This window comes from Epinephelus moara, chromosome 24 (assembly GCF_006386435.1).
Source record: "Epinephelus moara isolate mb chromosome 24, YSFRI_EMoa_1.0, whole genome shotgun sequence".
Lineage (NCBI taxonomy): Eukaryota > Metazoa > Chordata > Actinopteri > Perciformes > Serranidae > Epinephelus > Epinephelus moara.
In genome coordinates this window covers 36,666,284-36,686,527 of record NC_065529.1, presented here as the reverse complement: position 1 = coordinate 36,686,527, position 20,244 = coordinate 36,666,284, and the positions used below count along the sequence as shown (strand labels likewise).

The following is a 20,244-nucleotide window of genomic DNA, read 5'->3' as shown; positions in this document are numbered from 1 at the left end:
TTATGGACTTTGTATTTCACTCTTTTTAGTGTTCTCTTATTATCTCCTGCAGCTATGGTTCACAAGCTGTAGGCCACCTATTAATATTAATTGAGGGTAATTTCCTGCTGTTTTCTAATATCAGCTGAGCTAAAAGACGTAAGCCCAACCTTCTGCATCCCTAATTAGCAAAAGTCTTTCCAAGGAGAAAGAGGAGGCAGGGACACAATGAGTTGAATTGAAGGCTTCAGAGATAGAGGGAGTTACTAATCTATGACACTTCCAGCAGTAATGACTGAAAATTGGTTATATGGTAGTGTGTCCCACTGAGTACTGGGGCCAGTGACCATTCATTGATGATAACATTGGCCTCTGACAAGGACAAAGTGCGTGTCTGATTGGATAATGGTGGACTCAGCACCTGAACGTGAACCTGAAAACAATGTGAAATCAATTCCCTCCAACAAGTCCATTCATCCATCAGAACATTAGACAGTGTTGCACTGCAGATTCTCACAATCCCATCTGAGACTATCCGCACTGAGTGTTACCATCGCCGTGGTCTGACTGTTTTATTTTACATCTTTATCAGAGCGCTGATGAAATGATGCGATGCAACCGGACTCCCTGATGCCATATGTAGCACAGACATTTGTTTCTGGCTATCTTCCACAGCCAGGGAGCAGCTAGCGAGACACGCCGCCGATGCTGGGGGTAAACAAGCAGAAGCTGCCGACAGTGTTAATCACAGTTTTACTGCTTCCATGCTCTGGGGTTTGGAGGCAGAGGCTGGTGGGAGCGTTCATCGTACTTTTTTTTTCTTTTTCTATCACACTGAGGATTCTTTCCACACCATTAGTGCTCTCTGCTGAGCTGTTCTGTCCAGGTCCACTACTGTACTAACACAGTAGAGGCCTGCGAAGCACCATCTGCCATAAGCACAACTAACTACAGTAAATGTGGTCACATCAGCACATTAGAGGAGCCACACCATGTGGGCCAGGTTGCAGCCCATTGCTGTACTACATGGTTTTACGGGATACTGGGGAGGGGGGGGAAATCGCTCAGAGCATGAGATATTCTACCTCGAAGGACCACTGAAGGACACAGAGTGTAAGAGTGAGACTGAGGGCTGCATTTAATAAGCATTTTCTTGCCTTCTTTCAGATATTCTCTGCCTACACACATGCATGTTATTTATCAAACTGATGCACTGGTGTGGAACAGCAGTTTGCTCGTAATCTGAAGCGCACCTGTAATGGAACTGTGCATGTGCATTTATTGGAGGATTGTGGGGGCCGTCTTTGTGTGGAAATGTGTCAGCCTCTAAAGAGCTGCTTCAGTTTATGTCACAGAAGGCTTTGATAGGTATAACTTGCTTTAAAAGTGACACAAAATACAGAGCGAGGACATCACTAAATGTCATGCGGAGGAGCTGCACTGAGTTCATTCAAAAGCAAATAGCAGCATTTAACCAGGAACAAACATGCAGTATCTACTAATAAATGCACCGAGAAGGATATACTTAGTGATGTATGGCAATTGGATTCTTTATGAGACATTCACAAATGTGTATTAGGTCACAATTACCACGGGATTCTCAAGAGACCTCTACCTTATCAATACAGTGCCATCATCACTCGCCACCTGCTCTGGCATGAGCATCTGCTGGATAGTTGCTCCGTCTGGATTAGCTTCCTCTCCCAGAGCAGGCTGCCACTGTAGTTGCAATGTGAGACATTTTATTGTGAGTCTCTTTTCTTCTTTTGAGCTTTGTTATGAAGAAAAGAAAAAATGGGGATGTCTTTTTTTCTTATTGTCACCTCAAGCTCATTTTTCTGAGCTGGAGTTGTCTCCTGTCCATCTCAATGTTTCGGTATTGCCTTTCTGTATGCATTAATAATCCCTTTCCAGCATCAATACATTTAGCATTTTAATTCTTGAACTGGTAAAGGGTTTTATTGCAAATATTTTACTGCAACAACAAAGTGACCCACTCACACAATGCTGTAATTACAGTAACTGCTGCCTACTTAGTCAGACAATAAAACAGCAGATGCCATTAGGAAAATGAAAATGATGATAACCTAAAATGTGTCATTGTATTGCATTACAGCCCAAACATTTACTGTATGGTTGAGAGTCACCGCATTTATCAGCCCCATTTCCAGCAGCAGTAAGGAGCCATTCCCAGCAAACAAGCTCTGATGGCACACTGTAGGCCATGCCCAGCACCACACAGCAGACACATTTAAATAGTGAAGAAAGTCAAACATCTAGCTACACAGTTCATTTTCTACAATGAATTTTCCAAACTTTTCAGTAACTTTTCCATAATATTTCACCCTATTTCCATATACATTCCCACCATCAACTAGCTGTATATCCCAATACAGCACATATAGGTACTCTGCAAAATACCAAGGCCGTGCCCCTTACAGAAGGAAAGAAAACCAAAGATTCTGTAGATGTCAGTGCAATTTGACGTGTCTGAATTCTAATTTTGTTTGAGTTTAGTTCTTATTAAACAAACATTTGGTTTATAGACATGTCTAATAAATGTTTTACGACCTTACCTGAACCTAAGTGTCTGCAATAACTTGGGTTAATTGCTGTCATGCCCTTTCAGGCTTCTCCCATCCAGGTAAATTAATGACCCAACACACTAGCCACTGCTTATCCGGACATCTATACATATATGGATGCCTGGATATCTACGTGTATCATGTGACACTACTGATCTTTCAACCGTCACGCAGTGCAGCACTAGATGTTAAATTAGTAAAACAAGGAACGTATTTTGCATGACGTTAGACAGTTTGTGGATTCTTAAGAAAAGGCCTGAAAAACAGTTTTTCTATCTTCATAACTTCTCCAGGAATTTCAGGACCTTGGGACGGGACCTCTGCAGCTAATTAAAGAAAATAACTGCAAATGTTCTCTTTTTTTTCTGTGATAAGTCAATGTTCCTAAATTTTCTGATGTCCAGCAAAATATGAATTCTATTATCCATCAATCGCGTGTGTGTTACATACAGGATAAGACAACTGTGCAGGTTTTGTTAGTGTTAATAGGCAGACATGACAAAAAATGACTACAAGAGAAAGCACATACCTCTACCAAATGCTCTATCTCACAATGTTAATGACAGAGAAAAGTAATCTGTGAATCCGCCCTGTGATTCAGATCCGCTCCAAAATTTAAAAGGTTCTTCTTTGGCCCATGCTACACCCTTTCACCAAGTTTGATTAAAATCGGCCAGTATCTTTTCTGTGATCCTGCCGACCAACAAACTGAACTGAGAACAGAACCTCCTTGGTGGAGGTAACAAGGTAAACCCCGTGTGCTTCAGACAGCTTAGTGTTTTTTTTTTCCTGCTGCTGTATCTGATGAATCCATACACTGTACAATAGATGGTACAATAAAGGTCACACAGGTTCCAGGTAATAACTGGATGTCTGTAACCATCCCATAGATGAGAAAAACAAACACTCTCAGAAAATCTCCCCGAGCGACTGATTTTTTTAGGGTCTAACTCATATCCAAAGTTTTATAACACTGACCCAGGGTTCAAAAACAGACCTAGTTTTAATCTTTTATGAAAGCATTGCTCAACCTTTCAGAGACTTAAACCAGCCTGCTAAGTCCAGCGTGCAGGGTATTGCAGCAGACATGTACAGTACATGCTGCATATACATACTAAGATGTACACTCAGCAGCCCTTGGCCTGTGTACATAAAGGCTCCCAGTCACGTCCTGAGGAGGGAACAGAGGGATTTGGACGGATGAAGCTCCACAGATTGAACCAAGGATAAAAATGATGCTATACAACTCACTACCTTATACTGTTACATCCTGCCATATCATTTCCCAAAAGCAAACTTCAGCACTGACTGCTCAACTGAGATCGTATTATATAGATGTTACAATAAAATTTATCAACGCTGACCTTGTATTACAAACATGCTCAGTTGACCCTCGTCTTGGCAGGACTCAGCTGGCCCCTGCAGAGGACATTTAACTATTGACACGCCTGACTCACCACTTTGAAGTCTTCGGCACTGCACTCCATGCCTCGGTAGTAGCAGGAGAGCAGCATGTCCTTGATGTCGTGGCCCGTCCGGTCATAGAATTCACGCATGTTGAAGGGGCGGGGCTTGTAGTTGTCGAAGTCAGCCCTCTCCTTCAGGATCTGCAGGACATTTTCCTCCACAAGGTGCGGGTCCCGGATCTCATACCTGGGCAAGAAGGTTCTGGACTTAGTTGACATGGACATGAGGTAGCACATTCATAAATACAGAGAGATGCACTAATAACCATCTATTCATTTAGGGCAGCCCAATTTTGTTTCTTTTAACTGGGATCACAAAGTCAGCTAGTGCAATAAACACATTGCTAAAGGTTGCATTATTGCACAATATTAAAATTTTTGAGTTAGCTGAAAGAGACTTTTCGATAGAAAACTGCCTTAAAATGTATCAGTCATTCTTTTATTATGGATGCTTTTTGTGATCAGTTAAAATTCAACAATGTCATCGCATATGGCAAAATTGACTCATATTGTGCAGCCTGTATCAATTTTTCTTAATTCTGGCATAAAAACAACATACCCGTCTTTTAATTTTACGATTACATGACAATGTTTTCTACTGTTTTCTCAATGACATAAACAGGGCTTGAAGCAAGAAAAAATCCTGTGCCTGAAATTTTTTTAGAGGGCATGAAGGGGGGGGGGGGGGTTGGGTGCCTTCTGCGCTAGGGGGGTCCGGGGACATGCCCCCCAGGATAAAATTTTGAACATTTGACATCTAAATTAATTAATCTGGTTGGGGCCGGGAAATTTTAGGCAATTCTGAGCAACAAAGGCAGAATAGGAAGACACCAAAAACGTCTGCATTAAAATGTACATTTTACATCAGTGGATCACTCACGACCTTTGACATCAAGGAGCATCTTCTATCTCTCTGAATTGCAGCCCCCAACCTGTAGCCATTTCTCTCTCTCTCTCTCTCTCTCTCTCTCTCTCTCTTTCTCTGTGTGTGTGTGTTTTCATCTCTCTCGTGTCTAGACCAAACTGAACAAATATTTATAGACGGACAAGCAACATCATAATTAAACAGGCTTTTATTTTTAAAATTTATTTTATTTTGAAAATTGGCCGGATTCTCTCGTCTTTTCTGTGTCTGACTTCCTGTTTGGTACGATCCGCTCTATCCAGCTTAACAGAAGCGCTTGCAGCTCGCGTGAAAAATAGACCAGACGCCGAACTGAAGCACTGTAGTGCGCGAGCCTCCGTGGGCGCTCTGCTTTGCTCAGCGGCCTGTGTGGACAGTCAGTCAGATAGGTTAACATGGGCGCCGATTGAAAACTGAGGTTAACATGGGCGCCGATTGAAAACTGCCTCCGCTGCTGGGCGCTGCGCTTCAAATATTCCTGCACCGGAAATCCAGCACCGTGCCGGAGAACTTCAAGCCCTGCATAAATGTAACCTCAAAATCAAGCGTAAACTTTTTTATAACTTCTCAGCAACATAATTATATTCATAATAGATTTTCTTTAAATGGCTTGCTTCAGAATGAAAACTTAGATATTAACAGAGCTCACATGAAAATAGCAAAATTAATTTTCATGTACTGTAATTCTTAAAAGCCAGTCTTCAACCACAAAACCTTAAACTATCCATGAAAGAGCGACAAATAAAAATGGCTTCAAGGGATTCCCACAGACAGCAGAGCAAGCCACAACTTCAGCTGTACCTCACTTCAGTGCATTTAAAGAGTTTGGCAGGCAACAAAGTGATTTCGCCAGGACAATTGGGATTTACATGTAAAAAATTAATAGAGAAGCAACAAAAAGAGCATATTCGCCCTCTAACTGAACAAAAGGTACACATGTGGATGCCAGCTCTCCCAGACCTGTAGTTAGCAAGCTCTCACAAAATTATCCACATGCTGTCTGAAACTGGCAGCCTAGTTGTGGCATGCCTGCCACCATGGGTGGCGCTGAGTGGGAGGAAATTGCTCATTATACAAAGGATGGGAGTATTTCCTTTCGCACAATCATGTTAATCATTCTGCCAAATAATTAGGATTAACTGTGGTGGCAAAGTGTTTTCACGTAGTAAGCATAACAGTGTTCATAATGCTGTAATTCAAATCCTGCGCACTCCGGAGAAGAGTACTGGGACCATTTAACATTTAAATCAAAGCAAAACACTTCACAAAGCATCGATACTTTTATTTCAAGGGCAAATCAGGTGTATCATGTAGAGAAGCTTGCAAAATGTCTCGTTTCTTGCACACTAACAAGCGACATAGTATGAATCATCTGTCTGTGTCAACACACATCAAACTGAAACTTAACTACAACTCATAGAAAGAAAACACCGGGGAAGTCATTTATGACATGCCTCCACTTGACAACCCACCATCAACCTCCAGCACCTGCTCACAGCCATTCAGAGATATAAATTAACCTCAATTAACTAGTGTGGCCCTGCTTGGAGAAAAGACGGCCCGTTGATGACCCCTGCTGAGCAATGGTCCATCAGTGGTACAAGCATCCAAATTATGGAGTGCTAAGATTAAGCACTACTGACAGACACTTATGAGAATAATTACTTAGGACACACAGAGTCTATCAGAGTGAGCAGCACTGTAAAAGATTGCATAATGGTTTTTTGAATTAACTCAGCAACAAGGTAGTCGGTCTTTCCATTTCTTCCAAATTATAGTACTGCAGAGTAGTAAGGGAAAAGGTTTTAATGTGAGGTCCTAAATTTGTGTGTAATGTGAGCGAGCAGCAGTCGTCTTGTAATAGGGTTCCTGTATTGTGTTATTGTAATAATTTTGGACAACTCAATTCACATTTGCAAACATGAATAAGCCAAAGCCAGGGAAACGAGAATTAGAATTGGGAACCATGAGAGACAGGGAGAGACAAAGGCATACCCTTCTCCCCTGACAATAAATCTGGGAATGACTTTGTGGACAGCAACAGCGGAGTTGTTTCTCATGGATATGGGCACTATTTCAAACCGTAATTGGTGGTAAATCTTAATGGATTTTTTTTTAATTCCACAAGGTCAAGCTTTGTCTGTACTCATGAACAAGATTTTGTCCCTTGATGATGGGAATAATGGAAGTTGATCCATGAATAAAAAATGAAATATTACATTATTTCTTTTGTGAGCACTTTCTTAATATTCAACCGGCGATGTATTTTCGACTCGTGTCCCAACCAAATTACAAGAAATCTAATATGTTCCAGCGTAGCTACAGTGTTGTTTACCTGAAACAAACAGAGTGAAATAAAATATTCACCATGTGAGACAGTATGTGCTGTAATTTGAAATGAGGACCTGTTTCTCTCCGCTGTGCTCATGACACTGAAGAGAGATGGGAATCGGTCATGCTTCATGTTGAATGGAGTTATTAGTGCTGTGACAGAGAAGACTGGGACTATTGTTCAGAACAAGAGTTGAATTGAATGCCACACAACATCGTTGTCAAATTCAGCAATGCAACATGAAAGATCAGGTGTAACACAGCACCTGAGAGCAATTAAATGCTTTGAGGATGTGATAGATATTTCACCAGCTGATTACAAAGACAATTTATCTAATCAGGGTTCATACAAACATTACAAGATGAAATTCAAGGATTTTCAAGTACTTTGTCAAGCACATTTTTTCATTTTCAAAGACTTTACTCAAAGCAAATCATTTTCAAATAAATTTTTTTAATACAAGTAAATGATGTGATCAATGTCTCTTTTCAGTGACAGATTACCTAGTTACTACATATTATTAAAAAAAGGGAAAATCATCTTTAAAATTATAACATCTGAAATGGTGAAAGGAAACAATGCCACATGGAACTTCAGTTTCGGCAATGCGTTTACATCGGCGAACCTCTGAAACGAGAGGAAAACAAATCACAGTGAAAAGCCACGTAACAAGTTTAGCTTTGCAAATAGGCCTACTGGTTTTTCCGGGGGTTTTAAAATGGAACAGCAGCTTAATTAAGAACTCCAATATGCTATTTCCACGGTCTGAGAAAGTTCAGTCAATATTTGTGAACATGAGCTACCCTCTCTCAAATCCAGAAACCAGCAAAGTCTGTCAGTCAGAAAAGTCTCAAACCTGTGATGCCGAATATAAAGTCGAAGCTGCTCCATAGACAATGCATGGTAGCCTGATTTTGTTGTGTATTGTAGTGTTCTTAGTTGAGAAACAGAAAATGTACCCATACACTAAGACCAGTCCTCTGGGTGAAGGGTTGGGAATTATCTTTTGTGTCCACCTGCTACAGTGGCTGGTGGATTCCAAAATCTACCAGCTGCACCTGAGCTATATAATGGCAGCAAAAACCCTGGTCATAAATGTGTACAGAAAATATTAGGCTGATGGGTCCAGTAGTATGCAAGATTAGCTGAAGAAAGAAATATACATATTAACACAAACTACCAAACTCAAAAATATTGTCTGACAGACAACGTTGAGGGCTCAAAAACCTCATAACTTAATTAATAATTTAATTAATAATTCAATAAACGACAAAGCTGAGTGATTTAATAATGAGCTGATGAACAAAACTTGGGTCAAAATATCTTTCATTTCAGACTCTTTAAGCAGTTTGTTTAACAAAGGGACTATTTTCAATACAAATATTAAACAGTCACTATCACACCTATTAAATACTATGATTGGGTAAAATATCAGATTGCCATGCACTGTTTAACATGTCTGCCTCTAACTTTCTCCACAAATTCAAAGCTGTTTTTATTTCCATTCTCCCTGATTATGTTTATGAAAGTGTGGTATTTTAGACCTCCATTAAGTGTGACAGCTATCTTCTTTTAAATTACCTTAAATTAAATAGATAATGAACTCAAGAAAGGCTATCTATTCGTGGCTGTCCCCAATATATCCAACTATTGTTAAAACTGTATCAAGGCAAATAAGGGTTACGTGGGGTTAATACTGAACTGCAGTTGTGTGTGAATGTGTGAACAGATTATGCACTGTAAATGTGTGACCTGACTGGCTTCACTGTATTAATTAAATTGTTTTTGAAAAGGTTCATTACCAAGAGAGATGAGTGGGTTCTCGGTGGAGTGACAGCAGCTCTGAACAGAGTTCAATTAAATCTTTTATTAAAACATGAAAACAGACTAACCTTTATCATAAAATGTCCTCCCCATATCCTTCGGGAATACACAATGCATTAAAGGGATAGTGCACCCAAAAATGAAAATTCAGCCATTATCTACTCACCCATATGCCGAAGGAGGCCCTGGTGAAGTTTTAGAGTCCTCACATCCCTTGCGGAGATTGGCGGGTGGAGCAGCCTGCACACCTAATGGCTGACGGCGCCCCAGGCTAACGTCCAAGAACACAAAATTGAAACCACAAAATATCTCCAACATGCTCATCCGTAGTGATCCAAGTGTCCTGAAGCCCCGACAAAAAAAGTTGTTTTGAAAAACGTCATTTGAACTCTGTTTTTAGCCTCACTGTAGCCTGTAGCTCTGACTGCTTCTCTGTGCTCCATGTTCACGTGTGCGCGCTCAGGGTGATCGGTGATGCACGGTCTCTGAAGAGCAGCAGTCTCGTCAGTACTGATGTCCAGATTCTCAAGTGCAGGCATCACCAATTCCCAGTCTGAGCAGCAAAGACTTTCCTCATCCGTTGGCATTGCTTTGCATTTGAAACAACTACACCACCAGGTTTCCAGTGCTCGACTCCGGTATTCTGCGGCTGGCTGAGGGTTAGGCTCATGAGCTGCGGCGGCTGCTTCGTCCAGTAGCCTGAGTTCCGTCCGTATACTCGGGCTCAAACAAATACGGCTCAACAAAGAAATGCTGTTCCTCCTCAATTTCAAAGTCTTCAGACATGTTGGGCTGTCCTTTGCTAAAAGACCGTAGTGCAAATGATCTTTTAGCTACTGTGGTTACTGTTGTCTCCCCCTGCGGTGCACGTGTCACAAGATGTAAGCATAGGTAAGCAAAGCTCATGCTTTCGCTGGTCTCGCGCAAGCGCACACACGTGAGCACGGAGCACAGAGAAGCAGTCAGAGCTACAGGCTACAGTGAGGCTAAAAACAGAGTTCATATGACGTTTTTCGAAACAACTTTTTATGTCGCGGCTTCAGGACACTTGGATCACTACGAATGAGCATGTTGGAGATATTATGTGGCTTCAATTTTCTGTTCTTGGGCATTAGTCTGGGGCGCCGTCAGTCATTAGGCGTGCTGGCTGCTCCCCCCGTCGATCTCCACAAGGGATGTGAGGACTCTAAAACTTCACCAGGGCCTCCGTCGGCATTTGGGTGAGTAGATAATGGCTGAATTTTCATTTTTTGGTGCACTATCCATTTAAGTATTTTAAAATGCTTCAAATGATGACATTATGCAGCAAATAAACTATACTATGTGTTATAGAGAAGCAGCATGTCCATGTTGTTGTAGAGTTAAGTCAGTGTAGAAAAGTAATTAATCCCAGCTTTGTTATATTTTACAGTTAAAGTTACTTTACAGATTGTGATGTACTCTGTTTCCAAGGCACTAAACCTTCACCAACTTCATTGTAAATCGGCTAGATACATCAAAAGATGCACTCGTAATTGCAGTCAGTTAAAGGTCTACTGTGTAGGATGTAGGGGCATCTATGGGTAGAAATGGTATACAGTATTCATAACTATGTTTTCATTATGTTTATATCTACGTACATCTTCCACACAGTCTGCAATGTTGTGCTACATCAGCTGAGAACAGACAACTCATATATTGGCTCAAGGCAGGGCCATTTGTGTTTTCATGTTGACAAATGTGGTTCTCCTACACACTTGGCATGTTTTGAACCCTCACCATTAGATGCCACTAAATCCTGCATGCTGTGTCTATCCACCTTATTCCTGAGGGCACTATTGTTTAAATGATTATGTGCGCAACTTCCAGTGAGATAGCGGAAGTAGCAGTAAGCGAGTTAGTCCCAAAGACTGTCTGTGGTTAGTCCCAGTGGCTACTCTTGGTAGCCAACCCTGGTTCTTTTCGAACGAAATTTGCCTTCAGTTTAGCAAATATTGATTTATTTTTTAACAAATATTTAACCAATGTAAAATTAGCATAAAAAAATGCTAAAATGACGTTGCGGAGCTCTGGTACCTGTTGCACTGTCACACTAACAACCAGTCTAAGATAATTTTTGTCTTCAGCAACTGTGTGTCGAACATGTAACCAGAAAAAAAACGGGATTGTTCCTGTTGCCAAATGTACCATTGATAATGAGAAATAAAATCACAAGAGTTTCACCAGACACAGCGAAAAAGTATTAATTCCAAATCTGCAGAAGAGACTGACACCTAGACTGAAAGGTCCATCACTCAACATTAGTACATGATATCCATCTTTCCCCGTCTGACTTCATTCTCAACCTACATTAGAAAATTGCTCGTTATAAAATAAACTCAGCAACATACCTTGAAATAAGTATTTAGTCATTAGGGCTGAGAATGTGTTACTGATTTACCATACTTCCTTTATGTCATATAAATGTGCATAATGAATGCCAAAAGTAGTTTCTTTTACTACTACTTTATATAACTATAACAAAAGTTGCTGCTAAATTCAACATCATGTTTTACTCAGAACAGTTTTTAATAAATCAGAAGTTAAGAAAGCGTGTTAACTGCGTACTTAACGCAGACGAGTGGAGGATTAGCTGGGAAACATCACATTTATTCACTTAAAGGCGCTGTATGTAAGAATGTGGCTAAAGCGGTTACTGCACTCAAATTCAAAATACTGCGGCGAGTCGTGTCCGCCCCCCCTCCCCTACAGATTCGAGGTTGCTAGACAGCAGCACGCTGGAGACTGATTTGTTTGCCCACGGACAGCTGCCGTGGCAGAGCTGTGTCACCGCGTCCTTGATCTTCGGTTTTCCAGCGGACCGTTCGAGCAAGTCCGGCTTCTCTGCTGCTAACGCTGCTGCCGGGATACAGCTGAGGAGGAGCCGGCTGCTAATGCTATGTACTGGGACAGTGCTAATGCTGCTGCCGTGCTGCTGTAGCTCAGTCGTAACTGTAACTGATGCTGAGACTCTACTGACTGTGTGACTGGTAGATGGCGGTGGGTGGCGCAACAGGCCAAAACACAAATTCAAAACATAAATATGATTTGCAGACTGCAAAAAAAAATTTTTGATGCAAATATTCTGGCTGTACTATTGCTGTCGGTGAGATCAGTATGTTTTATGAACATTAATCCTTAGTCTCTGTAACATATTAGGAGGATTTTACGACTATTTGCTTTAGATTTCCTACATATAGCTCCTTTAACACGGAGCTACAGTTAATACTGAATTATGTTAAATGTTTGCCAAATGTGTTAGTATCTCTTAATAAGTCATCAGAAATCATACATCATCATTAGAAGGAGCAGATGTTTATCTTAAGCTAGCTCGCGACATGTTAAAGTTAACAACGTTTTGACGGAGCAAGGCAGGCTAATTGCTAGCGTGCTCGGTTGAAAAGGAAAAAAAAAACAATTCTTGGCTGTCGGAGATGGCTTTGAGATGGTATGATCACATAATCCTGTTTGAGCTATAACAGGTGGTGTGCTCCACATTTTATTTCCCAATTGCTCTTGGAAAGAAGAATAGAGTACTGTAAGCAAACTGTTACCATTGGAAATTGCTGGTTTCGGTTCAGCGCCGGAAGTTGCACCCACAATTCATGCAAGGTGTCATGGGGGCTAGGAATAGGGTGGATAAGCACAACTGATTTACCAATACCATTGAGAGGAATGGTGAACCAATGTCTGGATATGGTTCATCTGGGGACCTGAATATGTCAAGTTGAATCACACAGGCTAGGTAATGACTGAAAATGTGGTATCTTGGATGAAGAAAAACAAAGCACAGCCCAAGAGTAGTTCAGTGTTGTGCTGCATGCTGTACAGATTATAAAGCCCCATGTGGCAAATTTGCGATTTGTGATATTTGGCTATATAAATAAAATTGACTTGACTAAGTTGTCCCACACTGGGACTACATCACTACATTGTCACGCTTTGTTCTAATAAGAAGAAACAGGCTGTTGTTGTATATTCTCAACTTAATTGAATTGTATCCCGAGCCTCTGTCTTATAAGCAACACAAAGCTGCCAGGAGAGCACTTAAGACACCATGCTCAGATCCCCGAGTCAGGAGGCTTTAGTTGAAGCGCATACAATCACAATAATATGGGTAGATTTTTAATATTGCCCTGCCACTGCTCCCTAAAGCAATCACAGCAAACTCACTGCGTAGGGGCGGGGGTAACTAAATTGGATTATGGGCCACAAGCACTTTAATTTTCTTGCGGGAACTAAAACGAATGAAGGAGCATCCGCATCACTTTGCCACCTCCCTCAGAGGAGCGAGTAAATACTAGCAACTGCTGATTTTTAGAGTGAACTTTGACAAGTGTGGCTGTGGCAACAAAACTCACTCAAGACTTCACACCATCAGTTAAAAAAAATAAAAAATAAAAAATAAAATAAAATCCTCCAAAGCAGTTCATGCTCCCATTGTGTTACGTTGAGGTTAATACCACAGGCTGTGTGACACAACAATGAACACATCTTGATATTATCTCAGGTAATTATCCAATTAGTGCTAATTGAACTTATACACTACAGAGGATCGGATTGTTTGTGCAGTGTCCTTGAAAATGAATAACTGCAATGAGTAGCAGAGTTTGGATAATCACATCTTAATGACTATGCACCTGTGACACAGCTATTATGCCACTTTGGATGAGATCATAGAAATGCAAAGTAGGGTTGCCCAGAGGTGAAGCAAACCCAAACAAATCTCTGTTTTATTGAAAAGAAATCACACAAACGAATCAAATACACAAAATGAAGTAATAACATTTAACGCCTCGCCTCTTTTTAAAACCTTGACCTAACACTAAACTGCCTACTTATGTCTCTCCAGTGATAATCTTCTCTCTGATAAACAATCACAATATATAGAGTAAATGCAAATGAACCCACATTTGAAAAAATCAGCTTTAGAAGCAACTCTTTGGTTTCGTATTTTCAGCATGATGATCTCGCCTCCCTATGTCCTCTCCCAGGCACTTTTTAGACCGGTAAAATCCCGATTAGGGCCTGTGATCTTGCTGAGCCACATAACTCGGTCAAAGTTATCGAGCGTTATATTTTGTGGCACTTTACACGCCGCTTATGTGAATTTAAAGCATGTTTGCAAGCTCAGGAAACATGTTTAAGCTTGAGAACTGTGTAAGCAGAAGACTCGCTTCTCTGACTTTCATGAGCTGATCCAACACATTTTGGCAGCATACGCCTCATAACCAACACCTTTTTCCAAAATGACCTTTCTTTTGTTAATTATCATTTAATTGCCCTTGCGACATAATAAAAATAAAATTGAGCAATTTACTCGTAATGTTCTGCACTGCCGAGTGTGACTTTAACCTGCAGGAACACAATGAGAAAGTGATTTATTTTTTTGTGGTGCAGAACTTGCTGGAGTGGAGTGAGTTAAGGTGAAGTAAGTTACTAGTAGCTCAGCTATAAACTTCATAGCGTCTAACTGTCTGGCATCGCTGCAAGGGTGGATATTGCCTCTTGCTTCCTCCTGAGACAGAGATGGACACAGACTCACAGCCGCATGACACTTTGTTTTTCTTCTGCAATTTTCTAACAAAACCCGCAGCGTGCTGTCACCTGATATCAAGAAGCTTACCACTGACATGTTTTCCACCCAATCAATGTTTAATTTAAAAGCAGTGTCTACAGGAAACTCGAGGAACTTTTTATTGACAAGTTAGATTCAAGTTGTTCCCTATTCCTTTGTTTTCTCCTCCAACGTCTCCATCACGAAGTACTTTTTATACCTCTGTGAGACTGTCAGAGAGAAGCATGCATTGTCTAAGTACCAAGGTCTGAATGGGCGAAAAGTAGGGGGACGTCTCCCCAACGCCCAAACAGAACAGTGGGGGCAAGAAACAGTGAGAGATGTGAGAATGTTAATCAGCAGCACAACTCTGTAGCTTAACAAACAGCACTAATTACACAAGGATAAAGACTTGTTCATCACACAGCTTACGAGACACAAGTTAATTGCCTCTGCTTGCAGTCCTCCCTCTCCATCTAAAGTCAGCTCATTCCAAAGTCACTTGGAGCAAGAGCCACTGCTTTAATTTGTCTGTTTCCTCTCTCTTGTTCATTCAGTGTTTTTGCCCTTATTTCTTTGGGTGCATCTCCCTTCTTACAGGAAATCTAGCTGAACCCGCACTACTAAATCAAAGAGTTGGAAGCCTATGTTGATATTTTAATGGTCTGCCATTACAGCTGACAGTACAAACATGGTGAAACAAATCGGCGTAGGATGTAAGCACGCTGGTTGAAATCTATATCATACAAAGCACTAGAGCTGCAGCCCCGAGCGATGGAATCTATTACTTTCCTTAGAGGTTATCACCTGTAATATGGATGCATACATAGAGGTCACAGAGCAACGATATTCAGAATGAAAACAGGGAATTGGATTTATGTCATTCTAGCATGTACACCACAGAGGTGCTCTCCAACTGTGCCTTTGGCTGCAGAGCTGTGTGGATCAATACGCTAAAAATACACTGACTAATGTGTTCAAGATGGTATTTAGACGTGTTTGTATGTAGTAGGCCTTTTACTTCTGCAGCGACCCGTGTCTGTGCTTGTGTGAATGTAACAGCTACAGCTGTGAATACAGAGTCAAGGACGGTTATCTGTATTGTACTGGTAAAACGTGATTGGAATAAGATGGGTGGCACAGAAAAGTAAAAGTGAAGAAATCTGAAGTCAAAAGTTTCGACAGTCAACGGTGAGCTTGTCATGGCTGCCAAAAGACTAAATGATCAAAGCAGAGCAGAAAGCAACAAGTGTAAAGGGAGGGGAAGGCAGTTGTGAATCACACACGCACACACACGTCTCTCCACACTTTGTCAGCAGGGGATTTAAAAATCTACTTGTCTACTTATCCAGTATTGAGATGTTCGTATCACATGAACTGTAAAATGATGAGGCAAGGAATTGCACCGGCGGCATTCCCTACTTCATCCTTTTATATTAACCACTTAGAAACAGATCATCCATTATCTGCTACCTAAGGGATTCACATGAGCTGTGATCAAATGTGTTCCTTCTCTCTGCTTTTTTAATCAAATACTGTATCAACATATTTTGCCAGATTGATGTTAGGGGTATATTTCATGTTGCTGCATAAGGTTTCATAAATACAGCAGCTTATGGGCAGTGTGGGTTTCAGCTGACATGATCTGTAATGTCACTACATTATTAAATAACCAACTCCACTGCTGAGCCTTTCCCCCGCTTTTTACAAAACACCTTTCATCCGTACCCTTTTTTTATTCTCAATTACCTCAGGCTAAGGTCAGTCCAAGTTCATATTCACTGGGAGCCTTAAAAGGTTTTGCATGCCTTGTCCATGTTGTTTGAACATCTCCTGGTGGCCTGACAGTGACAACCAGCGAGACAGGTGTTAAAACACTGCTTTGCACTTCCATGTGACATGTAAGCTCTCATCTGAGACAATTCAGACATCAGAGAAAAACTAAAGTAACAATCCCACAAGGCTACTGAAACTAGGGTTGGACGATGTGACGGTGTATGCGGTGCGACGGTATAAATGAGTCCACTGTTACAGATTTGGCAATAGTGTTTCTACTGTGAGAGCAGCTCAGGGCTGGCTAAGTGGCAAATCAGGACTGGATTCTTGTGTCATCTTACAATTCATGTGCCATCTCCCAAATCAAGCTGATGTGCAGACGTGGAGGAGAGTGAAGTTGGAAATACAGAAACCTGTAACACTTGAAAGGAACCTTAAAGCTTCCATTTGAGAGAATTTTAGAGTCTTTCATTTTTAACCCAAGTGTTTTCTCATGTGAGGCAGCTGCTTTTTCATTTTTATGGCAGTCCCAAATAAAAGATGCAAATAATCAAACGTGATGAAGTACAGTATGGTCATTTTAAGCTATTCTTAACTGAATATACAGAACAATTACTGTAGCATAATATATACCTTTACCATGATTTAAAATGGCATATATCCCAACAGAAGATTTTGGCCATATCACCCACACCTACTGAAAACCTAAAGGAAATTTCTTATAAGTTCCTCTTGTACCTTGTAGATTTAAGCTGCTGGGCCTAACAAGTAGAGCATCAGCATATTTCCATTTACAGAATATCTTAAGAAAGAGTTTCTGTATTTAGTCAGTGGATCCGGGGATTTAGTGATTTAATGGTTCTCAATTCATTTTGTTAGAATAAAGAATAGTCCAGTTTCTAGATAACTGCAGAATGTACCCAATTTAAAAATGTACTGTTTCAGCCAAATGCTTCAATCTTGTGACTGTTATCTCATATTGTGCAGTGGACACAATCAAATCCTAAATCAACAAACACTAAATCATCACAGATAGGTTTCCCAGAAGCAAAATCTTATCATCCAAGCAGCCTGTGCGCCTGTTTGGAAGTCTGTGTTGTGCATACTGGTTTGTTTCAGCCTATATGATAGGAGAAATTGACTGTTATTGGTGAGGTGGGTTGAAAAGATCAGGAAATCTCTACTAAGAGAGCACTTCATCATTGCCAGGCTTTCCTGTGACATAATGCATACCAACAGGTAGAGCTTCTGTAGGCTACACAGCCCTTAAGGAGCAGGTAAAGTATATGGGAATCAGACACACACACACCTGCCGTTGAGCAAGGCAAGCAGCTCCCCAGCGTGGTACAGGTCGTTGCGCGTCACCCGGCTGAAGCGGAAGGAGTTGAGGTTGCAGAAGGTGACAGAGGGGAACACAATCTGCGGAGCCGCCACCTCGTCCAGCTTGGTGACATGAGGGTACTGGAAGTAGAACTGCACCCGGTCCACGCACACCATCACCAGCACACCCAAGGAGCTCAGGAAGAACAAAATCCACAGGGTGCGCTTGATACACATCCGCTCATAAGTGAACATGTGCGATATGCCATGCAGCGTGGACCTGCTGGCGAAAACTTCAATGGGAGCCGGCCGCTTGTAGTCCATGTCCTCCGAGTCCGCTTTGAGATCCATTATGTCCCCGGGATGAGTTTAGATGAATGAAGGCTATGGGATTGCAAACGGAGGAAAGTGGCTTTATAGACAGGCAGATGCTTTATTAATGGCAAGGAGGTTAGTGTCTGCAAGTTCACGCCCTTCTACGCATGTATTTCTCATGCAGTCTGTGTGAGATGTTGCGTCACTGAGAGCCGGCAAAATACCCCGACATTCAGAGCATTTTATCCAAGATATCCTCAAAATACCCGGTCCTTAATGGAAAACACTTGGAGAAAGTATGGGGGAAAGCGTGTGTAGTACCTCGGCTGGGGTCACACTTCCATAATAAATAGCCCGGTGTGGAGCGCGCATGGATAGATGCCAACGCTGTCCTCTCCTCGCACACTCTTGTAATATCACCGAGTTGATATTTGGCTTCCACGCTCAAAACAAAAAGCAAAAGCACTGGGCAGGTCTGCAAAAAAACACAGAGCACGGTCGAGGAGGAAGAAAACAATCGGACAAATCACCACGGCGAGGAAAAAAGGGAAATCTGAAAGAGAAAATCAAAGCGGCGGTGCATTCTCTGTGGCAGAGAGTACACTGGCTACATGGCTTTCTCCGCTCTTCATATGCAATCCCAACACGTGCAGAATAACAAATAGCAGGCTGATTTCTCGCCCGTTAACGTCTTAAGAGCAGTCGTCGGGGCGTCCGGGGTTTTTTCACAGCCAGCATAAACAGCTGCATCACAGGGGAGCTGGGTCTGTCAGAAAGCTGCCTCGGTGCGCCTCTGCTCGCTTGCTTGCATCCATCCCCTCCTCCGAGCTTCCTCCACAACAATGCAGGGATAATTACTCCGGTGTCGTTTGGATCCCCGCTGGTTTATTCTCGAATAAGTGTTCTGGAAAAATAAGTGTACCAGGTGTAAAAAGAGGCTGAAATGCTCAGCGTTGTGGATTCAGGGGGAAGCCACCTCAGGGGTGGTCACGGTTTGCCGGGATCAATTAAATTCGCCCCAAAGAGAAGAGAGCAAGGATAGGACGGCATGTGTTTTACACCGGGTGACGAAGTCCAACGTCGGTGTCACTTTAGCAATGTATGTGTTTAACCCAGAAGCCTGTACTGAGTCTACAAATTCAGCTATGACGATACAGTATGACTCAAATATTAGTCATTACCTTCACAACCGCTCGTTTCCTCATTGCGTTCCACTGGCAGTCCTCCAAACTGAACTGACGTTAGCTTAAATGGTTAAAAACTAGCTAACAGTTAGCATCAAGTCTGACTTTCGACAGGTAAAAGTTGCTTTTTTCATTTAACAAATAAATAAACTATAAATTTGGCGACAAAACGTTCCTTGTCATTAACACATCATTTAAAGTGAGTTAAATTAGCTGTTTTTTCAAGTTAAATTAGCTCGGCTAATAGCATTAGCTAAGTGAGTACGACCGAATTCTAACCGTTAAGGTGTAATGGAAAGTTTGGTAAATGTCAGAATGCAGCTAATGTATGGTGGCCCTTAAGGGTCAAACGCACAACAACATTGCTCAAAAAGAGACTTACACTAATATTGGTAGCCTAAGTTGGTTTTTAATTTTAAGCTTTGACCTGAATCAAGCCATTGTAATCAACCTACATTTTTACTTAAAGGATATTAACCCCAAAATAAAGAGTTCTTTTAGCTGTCACTACCATCTGTAGTTCTCTTGTGGCCCACTGAGCTAAATTATCATCTAATAAAATTATATAATATGATTTAAAAAAAAAAAAAAAAAAAAAATCTAAACTAGTTTTGCATCAAATTTTACTTTCTCCTATTTTTATTTTATAAATGGTGACAAAGCTTTTCCTCATCATTTGCAGGAGAGGTTAAGTGAGTTATCGTGCTGTCAAACCTGCCCTGTTTGGTTTGGTTCAGTCGAATTCAAGTTTGTTTGCCCCCTAAGTGCAGTTTGTTTGGGCAGGTGTGAACACAGCAATCGCACTCGGGTGCGCACCAGAGCCCCAGACCCTCTTGAAGAGGTGGTCTCGGTCCGGTTACAAACGAACTCTAGTGTGGTTCATTTGTGGTGAAGCGTGTTCTGACCTCGATCCGAACCAACTGCAGTCACATGACACATTGTTTGGGTTAAACATGAGCATGTTACAGTCCTGGAGGATTATTA

The 20,244-nt window shown here is 41.4% G+C and overlaps 1 protein-coding gene across 1 annotated transcript in view; it reads right to left on the bottom strand.

The window, feature by feature from the left end:
• Window positions 1-19,766, bottom strand: part of asic1b (acid-sensing (proton-gated) ion channel 1b) — a 243,795-nt gene extending 224,029 nt beyond the window's left edge. Inside the window, exons 1-2 of the mRNA XM_050038952.1 lie at window positions 17,751-19,766; window positions 4,022-4,217 (exon numbers count right to left, since the gene is read on the bottom strand). Coding sequence (XP_049894909.1) covers window positions 4,022-4,217; window positions 17,751-18,112 — 558 coding nt within the window. The 5' untranslated portion in view covers window positions 18,113-19,766. The remainder of the gene's footprint in view (window positions 1-4,021; window positions 4,218-17,750) is intronic.
• Window positions 19,767-20,244: the final 478 nt, after the last annotated feature.